This window comes from Zonotrichia albicollis, chromosome 7, assembly GCF_047830755.1.
Source record: "Zonotrichia albicollis isolate bZonAlb1 chromosome 7, bZonAlb1.hap1, whole genome shotgun sequence".
Lineage (NCBI taxonomy): Eukaryota > Metazoa > Chordata > Aves > Passeriformes > Passerellidae > Zonotrichia > Zonotrichia albicollis.
The window spans coordinates 29559425-29584610 of record NC_133825.1 but is presented as its reverse complement, the minus strand read 5'-3'; the positions used below and the strand labels follow the sequence as shown (position 1 = coordinate 29584610).

At 42.8% G+C, this 25186-nt stretch overlaps 1 protein-coding gene and 1 long non-coding RNA gene across 19 annotated transcripts in view; one reads left to right on the top strand and one right to left on the bottom strand.

The window, feature by feature from the left end:
• Positions 1 to 1807: 1807 nt before the first annotated feature.
• LOC102074272 (dual specificity protein phosphatase 13B) lies at positions 1808 to 25053 on the bottom strand. The gene is made up of 4 exons (XM_026799691.2): positions 24915 to 25053; positions 11036 to 11227; positions 10133 to 10353; positions 1808 to 2237 (listed from the first exon to the last, which is right to left on the bottom strand). The coding sequence occupies exons 2-4, from the start codon at positions 11224 to 11226 to the stop codon at positions 2023 to 2025; spliced, it is 627 nt and encodes a 208-aa protein (XP_026655492.2). The 5' UTR covers position 11227; positions 24915 to 25053; the 3' UTR covers positions 1808 to 2022.
• The window catches only part of LOC113460868 (uncharacterized), a 56917-nt gene continuing 33963 nt past the window's right edge, over positions 2233 to 25186 (top strand). For 11 of the 18 annotated variants that reach the window (XR_012581093.1, XR_012581097.1, XR_003382720.2 and 8 more), the window contains exons 1-6: positions 2233 to 3752; positions 6086 to 11234; positions 11354 to 11466; positions 19635 to 19780; positions 22886 to 23013; positions 24704 to 24906. This is a non-coding gene — a long non-coding RNA (uncharacterized LOC113460868). Of the gene's footprint in view, positions 3753 to 3928; positions 3995 to 6085; positions 11235 to 11353; positions 11467 to 14130; positions 14271 to 19634; positions 19781 to 20072; positions 20137 to 22885; positions 23014 to 24532; positions 24620 to 24703; positions 24907 to 25186 lie in introns of all 18 variants that reach the window. The other 7 variants (XR_003382725.2, XR_003382724.2, XR_012581100.1 and 4 more) reach the window with 7 other exon arrangements.

The window sequence follows — 25186 nt, the reverse complement described above, 5'->3', positions numbered from 1 at the left end:
TAGCTTACCTGGCACACTGTAGCTCCAGACAGATGTACTGATCCCAGCTGCAAGTCATGGGTGGCAGGGAAATCTATGGCCTGCCCTGGCTGGCTAAAATAGTCATGCAATGGCCAGCAGGCCTCATCTGGGGTAACTTTAGGCTCAGTCAATCTCACAAGTTGTTCATTTAAGTTCTGCCCTGCAGCCACATATGTTTCCAGATGTGCAATGCACTGGAAATTATGACCTGTCCTGATGGGCTCAATGCATGGAGATTTTGGACTGTTGTGTTGCATACACCCCGCGTGCTTTAATATAGGGATTGGCATGGGTCGAGTTACAGCGGCTTGAAGGGAGTGGTTAGTAAGGCAACTGAAAGCACCACTCAGAAAACAGCTTCAGCATGGTCTGCAATAAAAAAGAATCCCCAGACAGACCAAGGTGGAAGCGACCCAAGTGCCAGGAGTGGTTCAGTCACCATGTGTACTGAAATCTAATCTCCTTGCTGTGGCAGGCAATAAGCGGCCTGTGAAAACTATAACCTGATTTTTTCCATCATTAGCTATGACCTTGCTTCTGACTGCTTACTCCAGTCTCAAAGGATGGGACCCTTTCTGGAGGGAAGACCTGTGCCTTTGTTCCCTGAGAGGAAATTAGTCTGTAGCATTGCTATGCTTTGCTTAATATGTTTATGAAAGTGGAAATACTACCTGAATTCCTCTATAGACTCTGCAGGGAAATCATGTTTCCATATTGCATTATGAGAAATGCAGCGAAGGTGTGCTATGCTCAGTTAATATTTTTAATGTATGGAGGTAAAAGAAACTTCAGTTCAGAAGAGTATATGCTTCCCTCTTTCTGTTCAACATCCATGGTGCTATAAATACAAACTGCAGGGTACTTTCAGAACTGAGAGCCTTTAAGACTTCTCGAGGGAAAACATCACACCAAATTAATCTGCCGTCAAGTGGAAATTCTATATTGTTTGCATTTGCCAATGTTCTGTATGTGGCTGTAATTGCACTGAAGCAAATATCTGCTTCGAGTTCTTCACAAGATTAAATGTGGCCAATTGGGCGTAAAAGAGTAATTGAAATGCAGAGCTGCTGCTTTGGATTTGTTAGAGGCATTGCTCATTTTTGCTCTGACATGACGACACTAGGTTCTGACTTTCCATTAAAACAGGGAAATGTGGGGAATGTGATTTCAAGTGTCGGGTTGCAAGCTCAGAGGAGGATATTTGTCTGGCACTGTCCTGCCCTGCAGTGTGCCCGTGGGCAGCGTGCCCTGGGTGTGCTCCTTGCTCCATGCTCCATGAAGGGGACACCTTCCCCTCTCTGACCAGCAGAGAGGCTGTCGACAGCTGGGCCCCAGGGTGCAGCGTCTGCTTCAGAGCTTGAGCTGGCTCCTGAGGACTTCATGGTCCTTAGGTTCTGAGCATTTGCCACAGATTTGAAGCAAAAAGGACTTGTGAAGGTCCAGCAAAAGCCTCCGTGGCTTGTAGCAGAGGGAGCCTATGGTCTGAATTGGATCCTAACTAGTGTCACCATGTCTGACCAAAGGATCATGTCAGCTTGCAAAACCTGCAGTCTCACCCTAAGCCAGCTGGATGTGAAATGTTAAAGATTTGCTTAAAAGCCTTATGCTTTCCTTTTATTTTACTAGTTTAGTCATTTTCCCTCTTGCCAAATAAATGCAATTATAAGCAAGTAAGAAGTATTTTTTCAAGTCGACTGTGCTGACTTTTAATTCTATATGAAAACCCAGCTGCTCCCTGTGCCCTGCCCAACAGGTAGTTAAATAAACAGGCCCAGGTGAGCAAAACTGCCAGCTTGAATCCTTCTTTATTCCATTTTCTTTCCAATTAGCGTGCTTATGCAAAAAATATATGCCTGACAGTTCCTAAGAGTTTGCTCATGCTTGGCCTTTCCCCAGAGTTTCTCCATGCAGCTACAGAGCAGTCCTGACAGCATCCTTGCACTCTTCAGAGAGGGCAGCATCTCTTGGGCTGGTGCCAGGAGACAAAGCTGCTTCTTGGCACTAGCAGGCCTCTGCTCCTCTGCCTGAGCCCCTCCCTAACCGGAGGTCCAAGTCCCGAAGCTGCTGGAGGAAGCCGGAGTTGGGGCAGATGCCTCTGTGGGAGCGCACAGTCTGAATGGCGGCGGTGAGGGACAGGCCTTCACAGATCATTAGGAAAGCCAGGACCAGAGTTGCAGACCGACTGATTCCCATTGCACAGTGAACCAGAACTTTGCCTAGGAAAAGGAGAGAGAGTTGCAATTATGCCAGCAGGCCTCATGATGGAGGGTTATTGCACTGGAGCGGCGATGGAAGCTGGTATTAGAGATGGGCAAGCGAGGTGTACAGCCCTGTAGAGCAGCCCTGGCACAGTTCCCCTGGTTGGGGAACATGGGGTTTTACTGGCTGGGGACAGAAAATTCCTAATTGTGTTCCAGGATCCATGGTTGCTTGTTTGAGCTTAGTTGTCAGCCTGACAGCACACCCTTATCCCTCCTGCCCAGCCTGCCATCCGTTGTGTCCCTGCTTGCTCATGTGTGGTTTTGGGAGTGATGTACTTGCTGGCAAAGTTTCATGAGTTCACGCTTGATGGCCGTGCTGTGGGAAGCAGCCTTGGCAGGTTACTTACTACTAGAGGGCCTGGAAACTTGGGATTTCAGAAGTGCAATGCTCAGGATTGCTCAGTGCTGTTACAGCGACACTCCTGGTTTGGAAATTCTTCTTTCTTCTTGCTTAGGGCAGAAATGCTTTCTGAGGGTGCTGACTGCTGCTCAGGCTTTTTTGCAAGCGTGTGAAGAAAATAAGCATTATCATTAAGAACAGCTGTTTGTATATGGCATTTGCACCAGCACACTTATGCATCTTTATTTCTATAGCCTACCCCATACTAATCACTGTCCTTCCCTAATGCCTCTATTTCCCCCTGTTTATTAAGTGACCATAGGAAGACAGTGTATGAAATGTTTTTAGTTTTCCAGAGATTTCAGTACAAGGTGTGCATCTTCATTAGGAATTCATTAAGAGTAACATGATGAGTCCTTCCTCTGTTACTATAAGTGAGGTTGCTATAAGGAAGGTGTTCCTCAGGGAACACCTTCCAGAGATCCAGCAGGGTAACTCCATCCTTCCCCCTGCTCTGCTTTTGGTTTTCCTGTTGTGATCATGAATGGCAGCAGCCTAAGAAGCTCAATTCTGTACGGCAACTGCCTCCTAGGTTTCTAATGTGTGATCCATTGGAAGGAGATTAATATTTTTAAATGAATATTTTTAAATGGTCTTATTTGAAATTAAAGAAAGTTTTTTAATTAAAGGAAAATTTTGCCCTCAGATGGAAGAATTCAGGTTTGTGGTCCTTTCCCTCTAGATGTAAACAAAGAGCTCATTTCAAAACCTGAAAATTTGCATCCTGTAAATATTGTAAAATGCTTCAACTTTCATAAACATGGTAAGATAAATGAGAAATTTTTAACTGAGAGTGAAACTCAATTGCTGTATAACTGTTCTACTCAATTATAACCGTGCCTGAACATTTTCAAGTTCTCTTCTCCTTTGCTGCAATCAGGTCTATTTTTCTCACAGAGACTGTAACCCAGCAACTCAGCATTAGTAGAGTAACAAGTGATTAGAAGCAGATATTAACTTCTGACTACCAAATGGACAATCTCCCATTAAAGCAGCTGAAGAAAATGTCTTTTTAGCATGGAAACTTCTGAACATTTCTTCACTGGAATTCTTTACAAGTTTGAAATAAGGTATTTTCTACTTTTTTGAGTTTTTTTTTTTTAGACTGTCACATATGTGGTCTCTTGTTGATTCATTGTATAGCTGTACAAAATGCAATTTAGTGGCTGTACAGTTTATATCCAGAAAAGATGAAAAATCAGCGACGACAATCCCATGTTACTTTTTTCCTCTGGACATGGAATAGATTATCTCAGATGCTGCTTCTCTGCAAAATGTAAGGAGAGGTAGAAAGAACAGACAGCTTTTTATGGTGAGTTCCTTGTTTTGTTTGTGCTTACAGCATCTTAATCTCTCTATTACTAGGGAGCAAGACAAAAATATCCTTGTTGGATGATGAGCCTAGATCCAGACAAAACCCTCAGACTGATTGCCCCCATCACCCTAGGTGTTAATTCTGGGTACTTTGTGCACAGCTTTTAATCTTAAATCCCATTTTGTTTATGACACAGTATGTATTTAGCAACCATTCTAGTTCTGACTAATGATGATGGCACAGCCACATGCTCAGAGAGGGTGAGCATGTGTTGTGAAAAGCTGCTCTGGCCAGCAGGTTGAGAGAAGTGTTGAATTCCACAATGTATGTGACACAGCCACCTCTCATTATCCTGGCATGAGAAATCCGAGCACAGCTCTAAAGATAGACATGTCTTTGGTAGAAATAAAGGGATAAATATAGTCTCCAAGGAAGTGGCAAAAACAGCTCTGGTGACAGCAGACTTGGACCAGGCACCAAACCTTTGGGAGAAGGAAGAGGTTTTCCAATGCAAGGCCAGTTTGCAGAATTTCTATTTCTGTTTTCTCATCCAGATGCAGTTTCATAGAATTTACTGAGATATTGGTGCCCTTCTTCAAGTTAAATTGCTTATGTCTGTCAATTTCATTAACTTCATGTAAATTCTTGGAAGTAAAGTCCTGCTTTTTATGGGCATATGGAGAAATGTTTTGCACCCCTGCTAATAATAATGCTACTTTGAACTTCCATCAGACTTCTTATTCTATGTGCTGCTCTACCATTAGCCTTTCCACCAGCCGTGTAGGGTATGTATGCTGCATTATCTTCCCCAGAGGAGAGGCTTGGGATCCAAATAACCCTGGTCTGAGATTTTCAGAGGAGCATAAAGGAATCAGGAGGACAATTTCACTTTGAAGAATACTGCAAAAACGGCTAGGCCACAAGATTTTTGAAAAATCTTTACCTCAGTAGTTTGCTGGAGGCCTAAATGCAGTGTGTCGGCAGGAATGGGAAATCCAGATATTCACCCAAAATGTGCACCCCAAATAACAGAAGCCAAGAAACAAAATGTTCTGAAATTTTTCTCAGAATGACTCTTTTTCATTTGGTTGGGTTGTTTGGTTTTTTGAGGTTTTTTTTTGGTTGGTTTTTTTGGGGTTTTATTTGGGTTGTTTTTTGGTGGTTTTTTTTTGTCCTTATCTGAAAACTTCTAAGCTACGAGCACTCTTAAACTAAAACAAAAAGAATTTATGGCTTGATCTGCATTATAAGGGGAAAAAAAAGAGAAAAAAATACCAGAAAGAACTGGCCTTGATGTTAGATTTATTTTGCATCACTATATATTTTGAAATTAAATCTAAATTTGTGCATAAACTGGATGGGGGATGGGAGACTTGATGTTCTGAATCTAGTTTTTGTAAAATTGTTTGAGTCCTTCCCCCCTCACCTGTATGAAGTCTTCTGCCTTTGAAAATGTTCTGCCCCACTAGCAGTCTTGAACTGAAGACCAAACTGAGCACAGGTATAAATGCTGCTGTTAAATATTGCCTGTTGTGTTTTTGTTGGAGGCACAGAAAGCAGAACAAATGCCAGACTCCTGCTTGTACAGGCTGGCTCTCTATTGTTTTGTGTCCGTGTCTAAGAGAAGACTGTGTCCAAAAAGAATGCACTGAATTTTCTTCCCTGTTTCTCTGGCTTATCTGCACTTCAGAAGAGTTCTCTTCTATTAGCAAAGTGCTTTAGAAGGTATCTCAGCAAAAACCTGGACAAGCCCCAAGTAATGACCTTGGTCCTAATCTGCATGGTTGTCTAATCACCTGTTCCCATGAAGATTAGGTATATTATCTCTTTTACAAGTGCAATATGTATTCCAACGTTGTTAACCTCTGTGCATAGTGAAACAAGGGCTATGATAAATGCTGGTACATTGACAATAAAATGACTTGTTTGTTGCAGAAAAATCAGTCATGTGAAATGATTTAATTAATGTAAAATTGCTCTAATGAAAGCAGATTTGAATTTACTGTCTGATTATTTTTAGCAAACAAATTGAATGTTAAACTTGAGTAAGGAAACAAAAGCTGTGTTGCTATTTGGTTCTGTTTACAGGGTCAGACCCTCGTCTCTTAGCAGTGGCTGCAAACGGGTGAAGTGACACTCTGAACCCCTGGTGGCATCCTGCATGTGACCAGCGCCTGAGGCAGTCTGCTCCGTGGGCTGGCTGCGGTGGGTGATTCCAGCCCTTCCATCGTGGGCTGGCTGCAATGGTGTTTCCATCCGTTCCGTCGTGGGCTGGCTGCAGTGGTGATTCCAGCCATTCCCTCGTGGGCTGGCTGCAGTGGTGATTCCAGCCATTCCCTCGTGGGCTGGCTGCAGTGGTGATTCCAGCTGTTCCATCCTGGGCTGGCTGTGGTGGGTGATTCCAGCCTTTCCATCAGCCCCACGCAGGAGGCAGCTGAGAGGTCCCAGCACTCAGGCTGGGATTGCTGGTGGCTGCTGGAGCACAGCCACGGGGAGCAGCCCTCACAGAGCTCCCTTGCCGTGTTGTAGGCAAGGAGGTTATAACCGCATCTCCCACACCACAGAATCCCTGCCATGAGCTGTCAGCTTCCAACTCTGTCTTCCCCACCCCCATCTGATTTAACATACAGTGCAAAAAGAAGTTGGACTGGTCCCACATTAGGGGACCATGTTGCAACCTCCTCTCTGAGCATGAAACAGGATCCCTTAGGAATAATGGGATTAACTGAGGAGAAGTAGGGGCACTTAGCTTCTGGCATTATTAAATCTTGCAATCCTTATTTGAAATTTTGCACCACACATCTCAAGCTACTTTTTGCAGAGGCAGACAATAACTGTCATCTGTCTGGGATTTGTGCAGAACAATAATACTTGGTTTTTAACAGCGGATTATGGATATTCTATCCAGCTCATGCCTGCTGTAACTCTACTAACATCAAAGGGTTTGCACTAGGGATAAAGTTTGCACATTCAACTTTGTTGGCCAAATTCAAGTTAGGAAATTCAATGTTGTTGAACAAGATCAGTCATTAAAACACATAATAACTTATTGTCCTTTTGCTAATCATCATTAAATGAGCTAAATGTCCTAAACTAGCCCTTGCTTTCTTGCAGGATGGATTCAATTTGGTTTAAGATGAGGCTCCAGATCTGTCACCCACAGTCAATGTCCCAGCTGCCTTCACTTCATTGGATCCAGCTGAAGTATTCTGCTCAGCAGGAGAGCTCAGCTGGGCTAATGGGCCCTAGAGGCTTGTTCTACTATTTTCTCATCTCCTGTTAGGTTTTAGCCAGGTGCAGAATCCACTGCCTATTTCCTGATTAATCCAGTATCTGTTTTGTCACAGCTGAAAATAGCAAGAAGCCTACAGAGAGCTTTAAATAGTGGCAAGTCAGAGCAGGTAAGAGCTGTCATCTGCTGCAGAGTGGGAGGTCAGTCTGATGTATGTAATGCACCTAGAGTGGAGGCAAGCAAGAAGACCCTTTTCTCCAAAGTTAAGCAGCTTTCGTAACTCCCACAACAAGAAGGCGACAGGAGAGGGAGCCTAGCTTTTCGTTTCCTCTACTGAAGTGGAGTAAGGGAAATGACTTTGAGAGTCTTCCATTTCAAGATTTTAATGGGTGGTTTTAACCTGATTGTTTTAAACATGTTCAGAGGTCAATAAAAGAAAAAGCTCTCTACTTGGGAATCTTCCTCTCAGCACAGTCTTAGTTTAATAGTTTTCATGACATGCTTTCATCAAGTTCTCTTTCCCTCCTCCTTCTGTCAGACTTCACAAAGCCCTGCTGATTTACTTCAGGTTTAGCTGCACTCCAGAGAAATGCAAATTGCACAGGTGGCCATTCAAAGGGTCAAGATTGATATTCAAGGTGTTGTCCTTTGAGGCTGACCACAAGGGAGAAGGCTAGTACTTTCCCAACTCCATGTTTTTCCTTGTAGGAAAGGGGACAGATTGTGCATTTGTTCGCTCTCGTCTGAGCCTTCCCAAACAGCTCTGTTACATGGCAAAGAAACTGCCAGGCTGTGCTGAAGGAAAGGCAGTCAAGGAAGTAGGGATCATAAAATAATGCTGATGTGGCATGGCTGCAATAGTAGTGCACATGTTGTCTAATTTCTGCAACAAAGACTATGAAGGAAGTCAGGGTGCAATGCAGCCACTGACCACTATGACAGGAACAGCTCCCAAGTAGGAGCAAGTCTCTGCTTCCTTTTGCTCACATTCTGACATCTCTGTTTTAAGAAACTGCCTTAAAAATGAACTCCTTACATCATCAAAGATAATATTCTGTCCAGCTAAGGTAGGAATCTGGAATAAATCTGTCTATGCTGTTTTCTGGACTTGTGGTGTAAAGCATCAGATTTCTTTTTCAAGCATGATGGAAATAACAGTTCTTATCTAATTCTAATGACTACTTGATTCTTAGGTTTAAATACATTTGTGCCTCAAACAGTCTTAACTTTGACTTGTCCTCTTAGGTAAAAAGGATAATATATTTATGTTAAAGAAAAAAATTGATGTTGAATTTGCTTGTAACAGTTAAGCAGCAGTCTTAAATGACTTCTCAACCAAGCAGTAGTACCTTGTTACATCCTGTATTTAATATGGACAGGCCTCTTGTCACCTGGTATATTTTGTTTTGTTGCTCAATTTCACTGCTTATAATAAACACCACTTTTTTTCTTCTTCTAAATGATGTGAATAACAATCCCCTCCCTGTCTCATCCCTGCACAGGTCATGGGTATTTAGCTGCTAAATTTCTGTACCTCAGAAAATTATGCGTCCAGAACATCTTGTTTATATATTTTCTAAACTGTTGCTCTTTCCTCAAAATGATGAATGTCAGCAACAGCTGGACAGTGTATGATTAAATTTCACCTTGTCTCCATTCCCAGAACTCTACTTCCATATGGAGTTCCGTAAAGCAATACTAAAAGCATGGGAGCAGGGATAAATATGCCTTGAGCTGTAACTTGTTCTGCATTCACAACTTAGTATTTCGGCATGCATTTTGCAAAGCACTAGTTTTGTTTGCTATTGTGGCTTCTACAATTCATCTACTGTTTTCAGTCTTTAGTCAATTGACTTGGAACTTTGCTTTTACACACATGAATAGATTTTGGATCTTACCTTTCTCTGGAGCACTGCCAATAATGACTTCAATTGCAAATAGCATATGCTGTAATAAAAATGGGTGAAAATCCAAATTCCCCCAATGCAGCCCTAAGTTGCACAAGGGCAAATATTTTTTAACAGAACAAGCCCTCCAAAGAGCAGGAAATGCACAGGTACCTAGCATGAAGGTACACTGTTTGCAGTTACTGTGCCTCCCCTTCGTGGCTAGTAGGGTGTGGATCAGATCTACCAATGCATACAATTAAGCTGGGTAATTAGTACTTTAGGAACCTGATTGAAATTAAAGCTCACCATGATGCAAGCAAACAGTTTTACTGAGTGTGCAACTGTTATTAAATCACTTACTTTTGAGTAGTATCTGTACAGTTTTATGGCACAGCGATGACTTGCTTTTGTGAAGGCTTGCCCTTAATAATAATGATCTCCCATTGGCCCCAAGCCTCTGGTGTTGCACCTGGCACGTATTTAGTGAATCTAAGGATTTAGTGGGTTGTGTTCCTATTTTCTAGCAAAAGCATGACATTATTCTAGGCTGGTGATGTTGCTTGCTCCCTTCTATAGAATTGATTTCTAGTAAGTTCTTCCCTATTGTTTGTAGGATTTGCACAGATTGTAGCATTGTAGTTGAATTTTCATACTCAAATATTACACTTGCCCTTGTCTTTTTTTAAATCCCATCACTAATTTGAAAATATCAAATAATGTGCTTCTTCCCAGGGCAGGGTGTCACTGTAGGTAATGAAGGACACTTGCTGTTTTGTCTTTTGCTGACGAATAACACTAGGCATAGGGAGAACCCCTTTAAAAGCCTGTTTAGTGCTTTCAGTGAAACAGAACTACCAGTGGGAGTTGAGGAGGCAGGTAGGATGCTACTTTGTTTGGATATCTCCATTCTTACCCACATGCAGGTGAGTTGGTCTATGTTAAATAATATCTAATACCTTTCCCTGCTTATCTACTATGCAGAAAATATGCAACATGCACAGATGGTCTAGTTACCTCTTGGGGAATTCAGTGCTTCTCTGATGTAGTGAGCAACTGGATAGAAGTGAATGCTGAGATCAAAGTTGGGGTTGTCCTCTGCTTCTACTCCGTAGTAATGCACAGGCAAGTCGCTGTAGAAGTTGGGCCCGGTGTTGATGCGGAACCTCCCGGCAGCGGCGTTCACCACGTGGGAGATGCCCAGGCGGCTCAGCTGCGCCTTGTCGCGAGCGACGTACCTGGAGGAAAGAAGGGGAATTAGATTTGCCTGCTGCATTGCAAAGCAGGGAAGAACGTGCTGCTGATGGGGGGTTTGTTACAACTGCAGGAAGTGGTAATGGCTATTTTATTGACAGGTTGATCAGGTTCAAAGTGTTCATCAGAATGCTTTAAGACAGAAATGACTTGTTAAGAAACTAACTCTTAGATTTCCCTCAGTTTTTTCCCAAACATATGTTTAGATGGTTCTCAGCTGATGAAAGGTGGTGGTGGAGATATTTCTGCACAAGCTAAGGGTTTTCTGATTTCAAAGACTTTCTCACCAAGTCACCTCTGCTGAGTATTCATCAGTTCAGAGGACTGGTGCCATCTGGCAAAGTGAGGAGGAGAAAAATGAGCTCGATCCTGTTTCACCCAGCTTTGGCATGACTGCCTGAAGTAGCAATGCCACAGCTCCAGTGGGCTGCTGCAGTGTGTCACTCCTGCACTAATGCAGGAGGAGAAACCAGGAGGCAGGAGATATTTAGTCAGCTGGGATGCATTTTCTCTATGCTACAGCATCCTCTGCATAGTTCAATCTTGTTCAACACTTAGATCTGTTGTGAGAGGTCCCAGATTATTGCCTAGCTCTCTGTTTTTAAATAAAGAGTGGAAGATTTGGGGGAAGAGTTGCAATAACCTTCAGCCCTTCCTGTCTCTTACAGGTCTCCCACATAAAGGTTTGGCCAGACTTCATCCACGTGCCCTGTGGGGTGTGTGCGTGTGCAGAGCAGGCGCCGCAGCTCCTCCAGGGACGGTGTCCCAGTGCTGCTCCCTCTGCCGGGCATCCCGCTTGAGGCACTTCTTATCCTGGGCCGCCGTAAGTCCTGGCTGCACAAGGAGTCCCAGGCCATCCTGAAAGGTGAGAGAAGATATTCACCACCAGCCAGAGATATTTCTGACAGGTTCCTTTCTTCCTCCTACCTTGACAAAAAGTTGATTAAAACTTCATTATATTTTTAAAGATTATTTTCTTCATAGGAAACAGGGAAGTTCCTACTACTGTCTGGAATTCTAAATGCTATTATTATCACAGAGAAAAAGCCCAGCCCTTGATGTGCCAGCACAAGGCTTCTGCTTTCACATGGAAAGAGGTAATGCTATGGAAAATGTCTTGTTTAAATATATCTACTCAAAGGGTGTAGAAACAAAGAATTAACCTGGTATACTGAGATTTTCCTTTAACCAGGTAACTAGGGCTTTCTTATATACACTTAATCTGATTTGTCTTCTGATTTGCTCAACAAACTGATCTGGACTGAATAGAATTTGTCATGCAAAATCTTAATCACTGGTTAGCTATGAATTGTCAACTTCAATGGGGAAAACTGTGTAACAAGTAGTTTAGTTCTTTCCAATGGTATTTATTGGCCATACTGGTTGTCCTCATGAGAAATGCTCATGTTAGAAAAATGTAGATGAGTTACAGTGATTCCAGCTGAGCATTTATATGAGCATTGACTAATTTTTTTTAGTAAGTTGTTTTAATTTGCATTTCTTTCCTCTCTGCTCCCTCCAAGAGCTATCCCATTTCTAATCTTGAAGCAAGTACTTCAGTTACAAGGAGAAACACTTTTTTTAGGCATCATTTTATCTTTGGAATTACTCTGTTTCCATATGGTACATTTCTTTTGAAATAGTGGTTCCTCTACAGTATTAGCTGTAGATTTGAACTGTTGGGAGGATTTTTTAAGAGGGTAATAGAAATTACATTTTTCCCAGGGTTCTATTCTAAGAAAATATTATTCTTTTCTTGCATGCGCTAAAAATGACCCAAATATCTGTATTACAGAGATAGTAGGAAGTCTGTCAACTCATGAGCCTTAGAACAGAAACACCTGTCTAGGACATGGGTGAAGTTGTAGTAAGTGAGTCAAAGCCTTGCTCTGGCACTGTCTGAAGCATGTCTTGTATATAAATGATTTGAGGGGTGGTTTGGGGTAAAACAGTCCAGGACAGCAAACCTGAAATCTTGCATCTTTCTGCTGAACATATCTATTGTTAACAAATAGGTTGTATTTAAGTTCAAGCACCTTCATTGACCATTTCTTTTCAAACACCAACTGTGGTGAAATGTTCTCCTAGTTTCCCACCCAGATATTTTCTCTAGCCCTAAGTTCATATTTTGGTGTAATTTTATTTCACATGCACAAAGACCGAGCAAGAGGCTCTGAGGACTAGTCTGCTGTGGGAGCTCATTGCACCTTCATATAAATATGTGCCTTGCTGAAGGGCAAATGAAGCAACTAATTCCCTGAAATATCCATAGAAAAGAAGGAGGGAAGTGTCAGGCCACAGAATGGTCCCTATAAGTCACCCTTCTGCCATGCACATGGGGTGATCTGCCTTGCCACTCAGTTGCCAAGAGGAGCCCTCTGTCATTTCAGTACACCTTCTCCTGCCACCTCCATGGCAGCTCTGGCCTCTTGTGTACAAGCTTTCACCAAATTATGTTCCCAGAATGGTCTTGCATTGTTACAAGAGCATTACCAAGAGCTCCACTGCGGAATGTGCTCCCCTCCCAAATGTGCATATCTCCTCCAGTGTCAGCTTTTACTGGGAAAACAAAAGCAGATGTTCTTGTCCATTTTGGATGGCTTTATGCAAGAGGGGGCATGGAGGAATTCCCTTCTGGAACAGGCATTTGCCATTGATTTTGATTGCTGCATTGACACTGGCCACCCCAGTGTCCCCTGTGCCAGCTCTGCCTGGCTCCTGCTGGTGATCTTGGACACCTCTCTGATCCCACACAGGAGATCTGCTGCAGAAATGGGGCTTGGATTTCCTGTGCCCTGATCACAGGGCCATCTGCCAGTTCATTAAGTATTTTCAAGAATAACAACTTTCTCCAATCCTTCCCACCTCATAATATCTGCAGCAAATGTTCCCCTTTTTTGATGTACCTAATTCCTTGCAGTGTGTCTAATGGCCACTCCAGGCCACTTCTCACTCCCTGTAAAGTTGCTTTAAACTGTTTTGGTTTTTTCTTATTCAGTACTGCCTGTTATCCTTCTCCCTTGCCCTCTCCACTGTATAAATACTTTGATTTTCCTATTACCTCAGAGGACTGAAGGCTGCTGTCAGCCTTGCTTTCCTAAGCCTCACAGGAGCTGGGCAGATAACTGTGACATATAGTGCACCTAAGGAAAAGGGCTCCTTCAAAGACTGTTTTGTTTTGTTTCTAAAAGGGGGCATAACTTATTTCATAACTTAAAACTCATTTTCATTCTGGTCACATTTTTTTAACTGGAGAATAGCATCAGTTTGTGTAAAGTCTACATCCAATAAAAAGGAAGGACTAGAGTTCAAATTTCAAATGTGAAATGACTGTAACTAACAGGCTGTGAATTATTCAAAATCAGAGAGGCCTCAGTAGGACTATTCAACTAATACGGTGAATATTGAATTCACTGAAAAAAGAATGGCTTTACATAGAAAATTTACAGACAGAAAACCATTTTTTTTTCTGAATAAATGAGTACTCAGTTCTGGCATCAGTCTATCATCTTAACTCACTAAATTTATACATGCAAGTGTCATTACTAAAATGACATGTTTAAGGAAAACAATGCTATGTAATGTGTAATGCTTTATAATGAACATGGATAGATTAAAAAAATTAGTGTGAAAGGAAAAAGGTTATTTGTAATAATGTGATGGCTGTTAATTTAAAAAATATGTTTTTAATGATTCTCAGCTCACTTCTATACTGACTTTTTGTAGTGGATCTGTTTCTAAGATGTGTGTTGTATGAACAGGCAATATAGTTTTAAAATGCTGGTTTCTGGATGATGATGCTGGATGACGATGACATGAGAATACAATTTTAAAATGCTGGTTTCTGGATGATGATGACATGAGACATTCCTGATCTTTCCTCTACTGGAGTTGTATTATGGTAATTATTCAATTACATAGGAGAAATTTTGCCATTATGTTTATATTAATTTTGAATTAGCAGGTACTGCAACTGTAATTGTATCTGTACTACGCAATAGAATTCCTTAATTACAACTAGCAGGAGGATTGCAACCAGAGGCCTATTGCAAGCAGGTCACTCTGATGATGCAGAGTGACCCAGAGTGTGACACAGGCTGTTTGTTCCACCATCCCTGCCTGGCCCTGTAGTCACCTCCCTGGACTGATGGGTGTTAGTGGCTTTGCTGCAGTTGGGTGATGAACCAGGTCAATGGTTCCTTATATATCAACTATCCCAGGAAGAAAGGAAAGTGGCCCTGTGAGAGGTCCCAGATAACATCTCCTTCCTGACTAGGATTCCCATCTGCCCAGTAGGGAATGCCCCTACGGACTGCATACACCTTTGGTTGGGTTTCAGTTAATTCACTGACTGCAGCTTTATCTGTAACAGAATTGGTGCTATTCAGTGCTATGCTGGGGAGAGGGCCTTTAGTCTTCAGGTTCCTTTACAGGCATCTCAGTCTTTGGAAATATATGCCACCTTTTATCCAATTTCTCCAATTCCACGATATTTAATTAAACCACAAAATGAAAAGTCAGCGTAATTTGACAATTTAACATTACCTTGATACAAGATCAAATTGAGAGGATGGTATGAAGGCTGAGATGAAGCAGCAGAAAATCCAGCAGCATTATGCTGTGGTAAGTCAGGAGGAAAAAGCAACTCTTGTGTCTAGGATATTTAGTAGAAAGCCTTTACAACCTCTGCTTTAACTTGCATTTTCCAATGCCAAGATAAAGGAGGGATCTGTGTATACTAGAAAAATGTTAATGTACTCATTTCAATCAAGTGTCAAATATTTTAATCATCCCAGGGCCTACGTTGGCTTTTCTGTATGGGTAGAACTTAGCCATTTTTTTCTGACATTAGTAAAAATATTTGCAAGTCTTTAAATCCTGAGGACAAAGCAGCCTCCATCCTGCCTTTTCTCAAGCTGTTATGTGCTATAACCTTGCCGTCCCAGTGAAGATCTGAGTCTGGCTATACTTCGAATACACTGATTTGTGGTGGTAAAAGACCAGGCTGAAGCTCAGGGCTTGGCCAAGTAGGTCATGTCAAGTTCATGTCTATCATGTATTCAAAAGCCATAAACAGTTCTCAGAAAGCCTATTCCCTGAAAAGGTTCCTCCAAGCTAACCTATGTTTGAGAGAGGTTTTGTGTTGCTACATGGCCACACAAATGACAAGTATTACTGTCATCATTCTTTCTTCCTTAGCATTTAACCCAATAGTCTCACTGGAGTCATAATTTATCAATTGCTAGGAGCACTACAAGATATAGATGGTATGAATCAAACTGCAATGACTGAGGTAGGGCTGGCTGGACTTGAAAGCTGAGACAGAGGCAGTGTCTAGGGAGGCACAAGGTATTTGAGCAGCCAACTGTTTGTAACAAAATCTGGAGGATGTAATCATAACAGCAGCTGGAGGATGTAATCTGAACAGCACTTCCAAATTTAGTGGAGGCTTCCAGACCCATAAGTGTAACCCAGCTATGCATTTAGGGCAATGCACCCACTTGGTGGGATGAGGCAAAATCCATTAGGTGGACTTACTCTCCATAGCTCACACAGGGCCTATGCTGAGGAGCAGACTAAATTTTTCTTTACAGAAAGAAATTTAGTCTGGACAGCTTTGGGCAGCAGAAGGCAAAAACATTTGACTTTTCTTCCTCTCAGTACTGCATTAGTGAACATTTTCTGTCCTAACTTTAGAGGAATTATGATGCTTCCCCACTATCAAAGGAAAATTTTCTCTGTGTGCCATCCAGGGAAATCAGCAGCTACATTTTTGATACAAAGCACAACTTGAATGTAAGGAACAATTTAATCAACCCATCCTGATTCTCAAATATGTTGAATTTACCACTGTTTCCACTGATGTTATGGATTGCGAGGCCTCAAAAGCCTCAAAAATGTCTAATTTTTTCATAGCACGTCTGTGGGCCAGGCTGTAGTTCTCAAACCTAATAGTCTTGACTGTTTCAGGATGTACATTAGCATGCAGGCCCCAAGGCAGGGTGGCCTTGGAGTTGTTTTTTTCTTGTGACTGTAGTATAAAATATTCTCTTGTCATCAGCTGGTTAGTACATTTGTATTTACCAGCCATGTGTGCAGCTCCTGACAGTGGCTAGACAGACTGAGCCATCCTTTGATGTGCAGCAATGTTGTACCAAGTGTGCAAAACCTGGCCACCTGCTGATTTTGTTAACTCTTCTGGGTCTTGAAGGTATGTTTATTTTATTCTTTAGCCATGGGAAACCAACTCTGTAGAGTTATTGCCCCCCCAGCAGCTTTGAGTGGATAAGAGAAGTGAAAAATACGAGCAGCAAAATTAATTTCCTCTGACCCATCCTTTCCTCACAAAATGCAAAACCATGGATTGCTGTACCTGATCACATATATTTGTAATGTAAGTGAGACCCTAACCATGTTTATGAGTCAGGACAGAGGCGTGGACAGAATCTCTGCCAGACAGAGGAATGTACATGAAGTATGCTTTACAGAAACCATGGCTGATAGGTAGCACCACCACAAGGATTGCAGAGGTAAGAGGTAGTTTATCCACCCCAAGCTCTTCTGTGTCTTCTTCACCATTGAAGCTTGGGTATATTTTGTTTCTGAATTGGACTTTTTATTTACTAGTTACAAATTTTACATGCTCTTTAATGGTGTGCATTGTAACTATTTAAAGCTGAGCACTAAACAGGCCCAGACACTGTTAACAATCTGTATGTTACGATATATTCTTTTGTGTAACTGCTTGTTATAGCATCAGCTATTAAGAATTTATTACTGGTGCATTTTAGGTAGTGCTTTACAGTCATTTAATTACAGCCATCCAGCAATCATTACATAAACATGCATTGAGAGCAAGGACCCCAATGTTAGGTTACCCAAAAGGCTGTTACCTGCCAAGAGCAGAGCTTGGGCCCTCAGGTGGCAATGATGTCATTGCATATTCAGGGAAACAGAGAGTTTAAGGCTGTACAGGGAGTTGTGTTGCTCCCAGCACTAGGTGTTCATGAAGTCATCAGCTGGAGCAAGAGCACTGTAGAGCTCTAAGGACCTGAACTTGGCTATTGGCAAGCAAGAGCAAATAAAGCGAAGTTGGTTCCCTTCCAGCCCTAGGCCCAGCAAAGATGTGACTTTTGGCTGTGAGCGCAGTTCAGCTGCAAGACCAGGCCCTCTGGAGCCCATTGGTACCTCTGCTCTCAGCTGCCAACTGCATCCTTACCCCGTTAACCCAACCTGATCTGGCAGACCAGCAGACACACTTCATATGACCCAAAGACAGCAGCTGGTCCAAAATGCATCTCCCACATCTCCATGCTATTTATGACTGCAGCACCATGCCCACATTTGAGAGTCTCTATAGCTCCCAGCCAGGCTACTGCTCCTACTCATATATTTTTGCTGGTGTCTTCTCCTGCAATGGACTTCAGCCATCAGACTTCACTGTCAGTTCTGACAGTCTCTAACTCCTTACTCCATTCAATACTGACATTTTTCACTACTTCTTAAGAAAACAGAAATCCCAATCTATAGCATTATAGCACTAAACAGTTCTTAGACATGCCATGAAACTCTTGATATCACTATGCTTACACTTGAAGACAAGCTTACCTAAAATTTAGTTGTTCTGTGTTAAGGCTGGCTCTTCTTCTGGGGTCAAGAACTGTTACATCATGGTATCTCTCTTGCCTCCAGCAATAACGTGTTGGGGTTGAAAATTGGTATTCTCTGAATTGGTAAACTCCATTTTTCCTCCTAAAAGCCCCCTCAGAAGCTTACTGAAAAGTGGAAGGATGAAACATTTCTGAAAGACAGGCTGGCAAGTTGATGCAGGTTGCTCTAAATAAGGAGCAACATGTGCCGCTTTTTCTCTTGGAGCTGCCAGTCAGAACCAGCTGGGTTGTCTGGCTGACACTGGTTTTTTGGTACAACTACTCCAAAGTCCTCACTCTTCCTGAACAACATAAATCCTAGCTGCTTTCTCATTGCTTGTAGCAATGCTTTACCAGTATTTGCTGCCTGCACTTGCAGGGAGCGTGTGTTGCTCTTGTTACTGGATGATGTTAGTACAGCATGACCCTGGGGAGACATACATGCTTGGATTTATTCACAGATGGCCTGAAATGTGCTGAATCTGTTCTCTGATGCAGACCTGGTGGCCTGGAGATTCACCTTTGTGATGCTCTTCAGCCTCACACTGTCACTGTGTGGGAGACAGAGCCTGTTCCTGCAGCAGCACAAGCTCTGCTCCATCTCCATGGCTGTTGGGGCTGAAATTGCAACTACCACAGAGCCCAAGTCCTACACTGTTTTGTACACAGTCTGCTGTGTAAGGGGTGTTGATCTGGACAGCACATGTCCAACTGAACACAATGTGAGAAAGCCAGGTGGGTTGCTGGGCGTCCTGCATCCAGCTTGCTCAAAGAAGGATAAAGTGTCACTTGGGTGTTGTTTCCAGTCTCTCAGCTATGGTTTCACTCCTCAGATTTACTCCATGTTGCATATTCTTAATCTAGCCTCATCTAACTTTCCCAGGTCACCTTCTAAATGACCTGAAGTCATGTTTCTTTCCTGCTTTGGCAAGGTTTAGACGCCAAGGACTTCCTGTGCTGTGCCTTGCACAAAACCCCAGCTGGAATGCAGTCCCTTAGGTCATCATCCTGTGGCCCAAGAGAGTTTAGCAGCCCACATCTGAAGGTGAATGAGGCTGCTGTTAACAATAACTAATACAGCAGTGTCCTCCAGCCCAGAACTGAAAACATGAGGCTTCAGAATTCAAAGAATCCCATTACAAATGGTTTCTGCCCCAAGGATCTAACCAAAAGGATGGCACAATGCAAAGCCTTTCTCCCCTGTGACTAGCTCTGGTATGTTCTTCTATCTTAAAAACAATATATTGCTGCTTTTTCTCTTTTTTTCTTTTTTTCTTGTGTCTCTTCTGTTTGAGGGCATTAGAAATTTCACTGCTCTTTGTTCTTGTCCTGTGGTCTCTACCAGCACCACAAAGACAGCTCTATGCTACCCAACTTAGAGGAGAGAGCAGATACTTATCCCCTACACGGGCATAGCAGGAGGGTTGAGGAACCTGCTAGGAAGTAAGATGGGAAATAGCAGGAGGCAGACAGCCAAGATTCCCTGGTGTTTCTTGGGCACTGGAATGCCTTTCCTACGTGTTACTTCAGTGATCCTGTGAGGAACAGGGCTGTTCCCACTGCACAGGGGCAGATGGTGAAGTTAAGCTTGATGATTTTTCTGTATCTCTCCCCAGGTCTGAGCTGGAGGCAGCTGAAGGGCAGAGTGCTGCCAAGCACTGGCAGCGATAGCTGGACCTGAGTGAAGAGTTGCCCTTGGGTTTAATGTGAGTCAAAAGCCTTTACTCACCACAAGAGAGCAAAAGGCAGCTTACAACAGGAGGTGAGTAACCATCAAGGTAGGACTTCCATGCTCTTGGGGACAAGGATTTTAGGAATGCTTTGGCAGATATTGACTTCAATACTCAAAAGAGAATTCAGAACACATAAAATCAAACCAAGGACAAGAAACCCTTTTATCACTGTGCTCCTAAAACCATTCTTACTGTGCTTGCAAAGTCTTTTTATTACAGTTATTAAAAAAAAATAGTATAATCTCTTATTAAATGCAGGGACATTATGGCTTCAAAGCAACTGCGCTGTCTAATTATTTCTTTATCTTTCTCACACCCCAGCCTCTCTGATCTGAGACTTGCTAGCAATTTGATAGCCATGGCAAGACGTGGAGAGGTCTGGAAGGTTAGTTCCAGTAGCCTGTATTTCACACCAGTGTCTTCTGGCAGAAGGATAAACTACAGACAGAGCTGATTGCAAGTTCCTGTGGCCCAGGTTTCTGGCTACAAAACTGGGAAGGATAAACACCTTCTTAAGCACTGCAAGACAGAACAACAGAAAGGAATGGAAATCTGCTCATAATGCAATGGCTAGAAGCAAGCCAGCTGGTTTGTTTTATTCCCACCATGAGAACTATGGTCAGTCCCAGTGCAAGCTTGGCCACCTGTCAGATGCAGTTTGTGAACTCAGGCTGATAGGAATTTGACACGCTCTTGTCTTGGAGCATGCTGGTATGATCAATGCAAATTCCTCCTACAGCAGTGACACAATGTATATGCTACCCATGCAGTCGCAGATGCCCCTCATAAATCATTAAAATACCGGCTAGCTCTAATCAGATCCTTTGAGTTATAACGTAATACACTATTTGAGAACTAAAACCAGTAAATCAAGTTAGTACAGAGGTCAGAGTGGGACTGAACACAGCTGAAACTTGCTTGCTTATGTGTGTATAGTCTAAGAGATGCAAGGGAAGATTAAATCCCAAGTCAGCTAAGCAAATTGCTTTCTTCTTATTGTAAAATCTTGCTACTAAGTCTGTGGAGGGGAAAAAATAGAAATTCATCATATTCTGTAGCAGAGCTGATTTGAGGTCTAGAATTTCCCAGCAATTGTGTTAGCTCTTGGGATTATAGGTATTTCTGATAATTTGTCCTCCAGGTTAACTCTTACCATTTTTCTAAAACAAACTAGCAGTTAAAAATATGTCCCCAAATGTCAAAGATCACCCACTACAAAAACAGAACATATTTTCTTCCATAGCATAGCAAACAGGTAATTTCTAATAATAACTAAAAGGCAGCTGTTGTGGTTGCACTCTTCAGTGCAAGCTGGGACACAACAGGAACCTTTGTGAAGGGGAGGTTGCAGTGCCCAAGTGCTGGAAACCCGTAAGTTTGTGTGTTGGGGTGCTACTGCATAGATCCAAACAATTGATGTGTTCTTTTACGTATGGAAAAGGTTGAGGGCCATCTAAATTTTTTGAGTGTTATCTGACTCAGAGGACAGTGTGGTATGGGGCATGGCCAAGCTCCATGGCCAGCAACTAGTTTGGCCACCATGAAGGGTATCTGTCAAAGGATAATACTGAAGGGTAACTTCCCCATTTATACTATATTTGCATGTACATTTTGTTTCTTATGTTATACTGAAAAGAGACAGTAATTGTTTCTTCCCTCATGGCAAAGACAGTCTGGAGCAGAGGATCCTGCTCTGCTTAGGCTGTGTCATTCTCAGTACTGCTGAGTACTTCCTCATGTTTACTTCGTACTTTTCCCTAAAACCTCTCTCCTAAACCGGATAGAGTGTTTTTAAAGCCATACAGCAGAGTAACTTGGTATCTGAGTTATACCTATGGGCCCAGATTTCTCTAATGGTCTGCAGGGAAAGCTCTCAGAGGCCCAGCTGTGGTAGCCTCCCTTCAGTCACAAAAATCATCAGAACAGGACTTTGCTGTAATCCTATGAAAGCTTGTTATTCTGGGCACAGGCTTAGCTTTTGGGAGGTGCAAGTCATATGAACTCTTGGGGTTCATGCTGGCAACTCCTGAGCTGAAACATCTGGTGATGCAAACCACTAATGGTCATGCAAACCAGTGATCCAGAAAGTCACCATAAACCAGTGAACAAAGTCTCCATGAGTCACTGGCAGTAAATAAAAAAGGCAGTAAGTACAGGTGGGGAACAGAATGAAACTTGGCCTATTTGAAAGATGCACCAACCGTTCCAAACTGGGTGCATGTATGGAGCAAGATGGATTCATATTGTGTTTTATTTCTAATTAAACCTTAAGCAAGTCTGAATTTCTCTCAAACCTAGTGGCAAAATAGTTGAAACATAGAAGGAAAAACAATGATCAGTTTCATTAGAGGTGCAGCACAGCTTGGTGTGGGAACTTAATGAAGATTTGTTGGTCAACAACAATCTCCCAACTCACTTAACATGCTCTCCATTTAATTTGTTCTGCTATTGCAAATGTGAATCCCCAAAGTCAGACTCAGCTTTCATGGCTCTTGTAGTCTCTGCAGTGTCAGCAGGAAGCACAAACCAAAGACCTAGATCCTGTACTTGAGCAATGTATATTTCTTTTAACAAAACCCAAGCCCAGGTGACATTTTTGGGAGAGGGGAAACAGGAAATGGAGTCCCTTTGGGGGGCAGGGGCTTTTCACAACACTCAGAAACTTGGCCCACATTTCTGGTCTCCTCCCTTTCTTCTCCACAAAGGGCTTGTAGCATTTTTAGACAACTTGGATTCACTGTATGTTGTTAAGAGAACCTGCTGGGAAATTAGGTGACTCCTGCACTCTAGGGCAGAGGAAATGTGTGTTTCTGCTTTGTGTTTTTAGGAAAGTAGGAAGATGAAATTCAAAATAAAACACAACAGATGGGAATCTCACAGAGACAGACACTGGGAAATGTTTAGACAAGCTTTGTTCCCAGCTCTTGAGCTCAGAATTTAGCCACTAAGCTGCAGAGAGACTTCAGAAAGACAATGAAATGCATTTTGGCTTCAAATACAGTTCCTCCAGATTCCAATGAGAGCTGTGCATGTGAATCTGAAGGCAGAGTATAGCCAGCAGTATGGGGAATAGATGTAATATGAGAAACTCTTATGCTGTATTATTATAGTCTGAATTGTTTCCATCATTTCAGGTTAAGTAATTCCCCACTATCCATCTCTGAAGTGCAAACAGTACAGCCTTGATGTGCCCCAGGGAAAGGAAGCAAACCAGCCTTTGAATCTTTACCCAACCTTACTGCTCATATTTTGCTTTCACTGAGTAAGTGCTCAAATCCTTTAATACTTCATTCCCATAAAAATATATTTACCAGGGGTTTTTGTGGCAGCAGTGAGGCTGTGTTTATTATTTTAGGAACACCACACGACTGGCTTTAGAGAAAAGACAAGGCAGGAGCATGGAGTGCTGCAAATCTATCAGAGAACAGCATGTTTTCCACCTGTTGAGGCAGCAACCACAATAACAGATGCACATAATAATTACCTGTACCTCAAAGGCAGCACCAAGTCCTGCACCTTCTGCTCCCCACCTAGCAGACAGCTTGGTAACAGAATTACAAAAGAGGAGCATTGAGAGTATGTAGTGCTTTGTGAAGAATGAAAAAGCAGCTCTTATTTAAAAGAAACTGGAAGGTGGAAGATGAGAAGGAAAGATCTAAGGCACCATGATGCTAAAAGAAGAGTTGAGCTAAGGAACTCCAGGAGTGTATCTTTTTTTTAGAGTGGCAGTCAGGTTTCTGCCAATGCCCTTTCCAAAGCTGCTTTCATTTGTACTTTTAATGTTAGAGCTAATTTCTACTGATAAATAGGTGCCCCACACACCTACTGGAGCCCATTCCTCCCCAGAGATGGATGGTTCTGCAGAGGCAAGAAGGGCACACAGGGTAAGGGCCTCCTCTCAAGTGACACCAGGAATGACCAAGACTGTGTGCCAGTACTGTGTTCCTGTTCCTCTCTCTGCTGCCTGGCACTGGGATTGTGCTGGAGCTACATTTGCACTTTGGTTTGCAAGTCCCCCAGAGCAGCCGGTGTGAGCAGGGCAGGGGGCAGTACAGGGAGAAAGGATGTACAGCAGGCAAAATATTTTGGTCTTTCCTGCTTAGGTGCTGAGGCTTCTAGGGGTCTTTTTCTCCTCTTCCTCCGACTGCCAAAAGGAAAGTGGTGACATTTGGCTGGTGAGGAGGACTTGGCCTCTGGAGTGATTTGTACCATGGTAGTTCCTTGTTGCACAAAGGAACAGATCCTTCCTAGAAAGGATTTGTAGGGGAAATTATCTCGGGCCCCATTTAATCTTGACAGAAGAAGATGATGAGAGGACTGTGTGCTGAGTTGGAGTTTTCCTTTGAATTCCTATGGTGTTGAAGGCAGCACTATAAATAGCCATGCTATCCTTTTTACCCTGGTACAATTCAGTCTCCAGCTCCCTATACAGACAGCAGGTCTTCTGGTAGGTATTTAGAAGGAATTAATTTAACCCAGTCTTCTCCTTCTGTAGTCTTTTACTCCAATCATCACAATGACTTCCACAGCCATACAAGCATATTTCCTCAATAAAAATTTTCTGAGGAAGACTGCTGATATTAAAAATCCCATTTCTGTCTGAAAATTCGATCCTAGTTATAAATAATCCATAAATAGCCCAAACTACAAAGAGTTAGTATTAAAAAAAAAAAAAAAAGACACCGTCCCCCCAACTTTTTACTCTTTCATTTTGTTTTTCCCAGGTTTTGTTTTTGAACTGCACAGCATTTTATTCATAGTCTGTTTCACATTTTCTCCAGTGTAACTGGCTGGACAGTCTCTCCTTTCCCAGGATCGACTTGTGAACATCAGCTGAGAGGAAGGAAACCCACATCCAGTGTTTCATGGTTATTATCTTAAAGATAGATCTGTAAGAAGTTTAAGCACAAGCCAGATTGGTATTTAAATAAAATGGGCTTGGTTTTTTATAGCATCTTTTTCAGAGAGAGATCCTCAGCCTGTAAGTGCAGCTGGAAAGCAAACTGGAATTTCACAAACATTGGAGTTGCTGCGTACGAGGGCCCAGCTCCGGGCTGGCCCTGCCGGGGTCGCTGCTGGCGGAGCTGCTCTGGGGCTCGCACTGCTCGGTGCCGGCGCTGCCCGCACCGGGGCTGGTTTGCAAACAAGATTAAAGGTACTTGCCTTACTGGTAGTCGAAGCTCCCGCGCTGCGGTGTCTTGGATTACCTTTGTTTGAATAATACCACTCACTTTGCTCCTAACGTGCCACCTGCACAGCAAATTTCTAGCCTCTCCGGGTGTTCAGTTTATTCAAAGCCTATTTTTAATTCTGTTAATTGTAACCCGTGCTCCGCTACCCTGTTTGGACCTGCAGCAGCAGCCGGGGTGAGGCAGCCGCGGGGCAGGGCTGTGGAGGACGCCGGGGCTCAGGCGGTGCCAGCGGCTCTGACCGGC

Excerpts from the sequence above, each read along its gene's own strand:
- LOC102074272 (XM_026799691.2), bottom strand. The coding sequence starts at position 11,226 with ATGGCCTGGGACTCCTTGTGCAGCCAGGACTTACGGCGGCCCAGGATA. Across the intron at positions 10,354-11,035 it reads AACCTTTATGTGGGAGACCT|GTACGTCGCTCGCGACAAGG; the intron begins GTAAGAGACAGG and ends TCTTTCCTCCAG. Across the intron at positions 2,238-10,132 it reads AGCACTGAATTCCCCAAGAG|GCAAAGTTCTGGTTCACTGT; the intron begins GTAACTAGACCA and ends TCCTTTTCCTAG.